Raw genomic sequence first — 3761 nt, 5'->3', positions numbered from 1 at the left:
TCCACCTCAACAAGTGCCCACGCAATGGCAAGAACAGGAACTACTTCAGAACAGGTACGATCACTTCTTTTACCTATCCTTCCTTCCGTTCTTACCAATTAAATATTAAACTAACATATAACCACTTTGGCCATTCCGTGCTACTTCATCCTTGTTAATACGTATTGATTTTCATTCTTTTCCTTACTACACCGATTTTCTCATATAGATTAGCACGGAAAGATGGAACTCCTCGCTAAATAATATTTGTTTCGCATATGCAAGCGGAGCCAATTTTTTAACTCCCTTGCTTACTTTAAATATCACAAATCTTAGCACATGAATTACAATACTCTATTTATTTCTAATTGCAACTCACTTTTAAACTGTCGTGTAAATTGAAATTTCTGAACTTTTATCACAATTATCTTTAACGCATAGCTGGCACCGTAGTTAATAGGACAACTCAAAAAAAAAACATTAACTATACTCTTTTAATCAATCCAGGTACCAGACATCATCGATATTGATAGGAAAGTTCTCTTTGATGCCGTATCCAAGAAGCTAGCCTTAATCATCGATGACAGAGAAATATTAGAGATCAAACCTAATGATTATTCATGCAAAATTCAAGTATCTGGTATACCATGCAATGATGGCTGTGACAGAACTACAAAGACTTTCTATGGTGATTTTGCTCCAACGCCAAGCCAAGCAGTAGAGAATGCATATAATGAATTACCTCCGAGAATATTATTGCTATCAATGACTTCAATTACCCTGCTCTATTGCACACAAAGAAGGACTTGGATGAGACAGTTGTGCGCTTAATGATGGCTGATTTTATTGAGACGGAATATGATATGTCACTAAGCCACGTTAAGAGTGGCTACAATATTATTCTCTCTAAACTGGATGATATATCCATGAAGCTCTCTGATGTTCTCCCAATAACTATATCCCATCAGCCAGATGAAGACAACGAACAAGTACCTATTAATGTGCAGTACACAGGTCCAGCAAATCCAAATGAACCATGTGCAGTCCTAGCAAAATTCCTAGTAGATCTAAGGAAAACTACTATTAGCTTTATGTAATTATGTAGCTGACACCTTCGCCATCCACCTTGTAATCTATTGTACAGTTCGTAGTTATATGTACTAGCTTTATGTATCGCAGGAAACTGTTGCCTACTTTGTAATATATGTTCCATTTTAATGCCATGTTAGTAGCACTTTTTACTGAGCTACACTATAAATTATTCGCCACTACCTTTACCTCGGAACAATATTTGCATATATCATTTCCTTTTAAAAAAATTGTTAACAGATCTTATGATTATTATATCAGTTTCTCTGAACATGTACAGGTACTATTAACGAAAAAAAGGTAAAGCTGGCCCAGCTCATTAGCTCCACACAAATCTCGAATCCACCAGCCCAGCCCAACGATACTCCGCAACTATCGAGTATCTTCTACTTGCTTCCGCAATCTACTACACCCTACCACATCAGTGCAAACCGTATAGACTTCTTTCTTCCCTGACCGTTCCTTCTAGCTCGCCGCCGTTCGTCGTTGTCATCTCCGGCAAGGTCAGTTACGGTTCGCCCGAGCTGTACTTTTCTCATCCTCTTCCCTTCACGTTTGAACCTTCTTATGCTATATTTTGTCTACTGCCTAGGCCTCCAGTGCACGCCATCCCTCGGCATCACCCACTCCCATCAAAGTGGATCTTCACCAACGCTCCTCGCCTTTCAACTAAACAGTAAGAAACACAACTCCAGCACAATAGCAGCTGCCTCTCCCACCCTAGACGTTTTAGTGAACCTTTCCTTCTATATTGTTCTTTTTTCTTATCATTTTCGTACTCAGATCTATTCCTATATTCTTAAGAGGCGAAAAAAAATCTTCTGCTAATCAAATGCGTATACTGACTATTTAAGATCCTATTCTCCTTATTCTACCCAGAATAATAGCTGGCGTTCTATTGTTTAAATTTTATTATCGCCTATTAATTATTTAGCCAGTACATTCCTCTACCAGTTACGGCCGCAGCAAGAGGGAAAAAAAAACACTCTGATATTGAACCTTTACGAGTATAAAAGCACAGCTTGCTTCAACAACAACAACAAAAATTACAATGGTAAGAAACAAACTATCTCTTTCTGGTTAGACTTTTTTTTACTGACAATAAATACATACTCTGTTATTAAAGGCGTCAAATTCAACAGTTGCCCGTGGAATGATTGACCTTGGTGATGAGATGGAAGCTACTATTGTGAGACTACAGTTAGCCATTATTGCAAAACCAATAACAGCTCCTCCACCAGTACCAACAACTGCAGATGTTGAAGCAATGTTTGCCAACCATTATCAGGCATCACCCCAACCAGTAGAAATATCCTACTTCCCACCAGATTTCGTTCTCCAATTTGATAACAAAAAAAACTATGACATAGTGCTCAGCTATCAAATCCTTACTGATAACAAATACACATTTTCCTTGGCACCTTGGACTCATGATGCTAGATGCCACCTAGAAGCATGGAAAATTCCAGTAAATATAGACATTCATGGCATACCTCCCCATGCATTCCACCCTAAAAGTCTTTCAGTACTACTAGATCCATATTGTGACATTGAAGCATATACCATGGACAAAAAATCAGGTATCTGTACTGTCAAAGGCACTGCACGAAGTGTAAGCTCTATCCCAGTCACAGGTTTCCTCTCATATCCACAGCGTACTGGATATGAGATAGTCATACATACATTTCCTGTCACCATGCAAACCAGCTTATTAACTATACCTAGAAGGTATTCTTCTGACTGGCATCAACCTCCACACTTTGATATACAACCAATCTGCAATAACCCCAGACCGAAGGTATGTGTATAGATCACAGTCTCCAACTCTACTTTCTTATGGTAATACTACCACATATCCTATTATATTTATAACTTCAACCATAGCTCTTCTCTTCTAGAACGGGAACAATAAGAAGACTCTAACATGGTCAGGCAATGCGATAGAGCCATATTTGAAGGTTAGTTCCACATTTACATAGTTCCTGCAAAATAAAAATGTACTCCGTAACTTAGTTAAAAATACTAATCAGATTTATTATTTATGTATGTTCCAGCTGAACTCGAAGATGAAAGAAGAATGAATAATCCACTCACCTTTCATGGCTTTGCATACTCTGAAGAAACTTCAGATGAGGACGACCCTAACGACGCCTATTATTATGCAGGTTAACATACATATCCTTTGCTAGCCTGAAATAACAGAACTACTTTATGACATATAAACTATGCAGATTGACTTATGAATTATATGTTTTATAAAATTACAGACTCTGATCATGAGCCAAAAAATTGGTAATCTAACGTACCAGATGTGTATTCATTATACAATCTTATACTCTCCTTTTTTTCATTTTTTTTTAAAAACTAATACTGCCTTCTCAATTTGCAGTCCCTCCAATAGCTTGAGACCTCTCCAAGTGAAGCAAGTCGGAATCTGTTCCTGTGTCTCTACTTATGTATGTTTGTACAACTATAACCGTGTGTATAACTAGATATCTACATCTGAACTCACCAGTCAATGAAAATATCGTTCATATTATTAGTTTATACTGGTAGGTCATAATCCAACGCATCATACACAATGTTCTACATAAATCATACCAACCTGTAATATTACTTATCATAAATATGCTTATTACCTCACATGTCTCACAGAAAAATAACTACAAGAGGTAGCTGGCGCGCACAAAGTA

General features: G+C 37.5%; 1 protein-coding gene across 1 annotated transcript; it reads left to right on the top strand.

The window, feature by feature from the left end:
• Positions 1-1556: 1556 nt before the first annotated feature.
• On the top strand, positions 1557-3377 carry LOC120706739. Its single transcript, XM_039991456.1, has 7 exons — positions 1557-1571; positions 1661-1744; positions 2007-2122; positions 2211-2866; positions 2967-3026; positions 3123-3233; positions 3336-3377. The coding sequence occupies exons 4-6, from the start codon at positions 2222-2224 to the stop codon at positions 3147-3149; spliced, it is 732 nt and encodes a 243-aa protein (XP_039847390.1). The 5' UTR covers positions 1557-1571; positions 1661-1744; positions 2007-2122; positions 2211-2221; the 3' UTR covers positions 3150-3233; positions 3336-3377.
• Positions 3378-3761: the final 384 nt, after the last annotated feature.

This window comes from Panicum virgatum, chromosome 1K (genome assembly GCF_016808335.1).
Source record: "Panicum virgatum strain AP13 chromosome 1K, P.virgatum_v5, whole genome shotgun sequence".
In the NCBI taxonomy this organism is placed as follows: domain Eukaryota; kingdom Viridiplantae; phylum Streptophyta; class Magnoliopsida; order Poales; family Poaceae; genus Panicum; species Panicum virgatum.
Note: the sequence above shows the minus strand (reverse complement) of the source record. Positions and strands in the feature narration are given on the sequence as shown.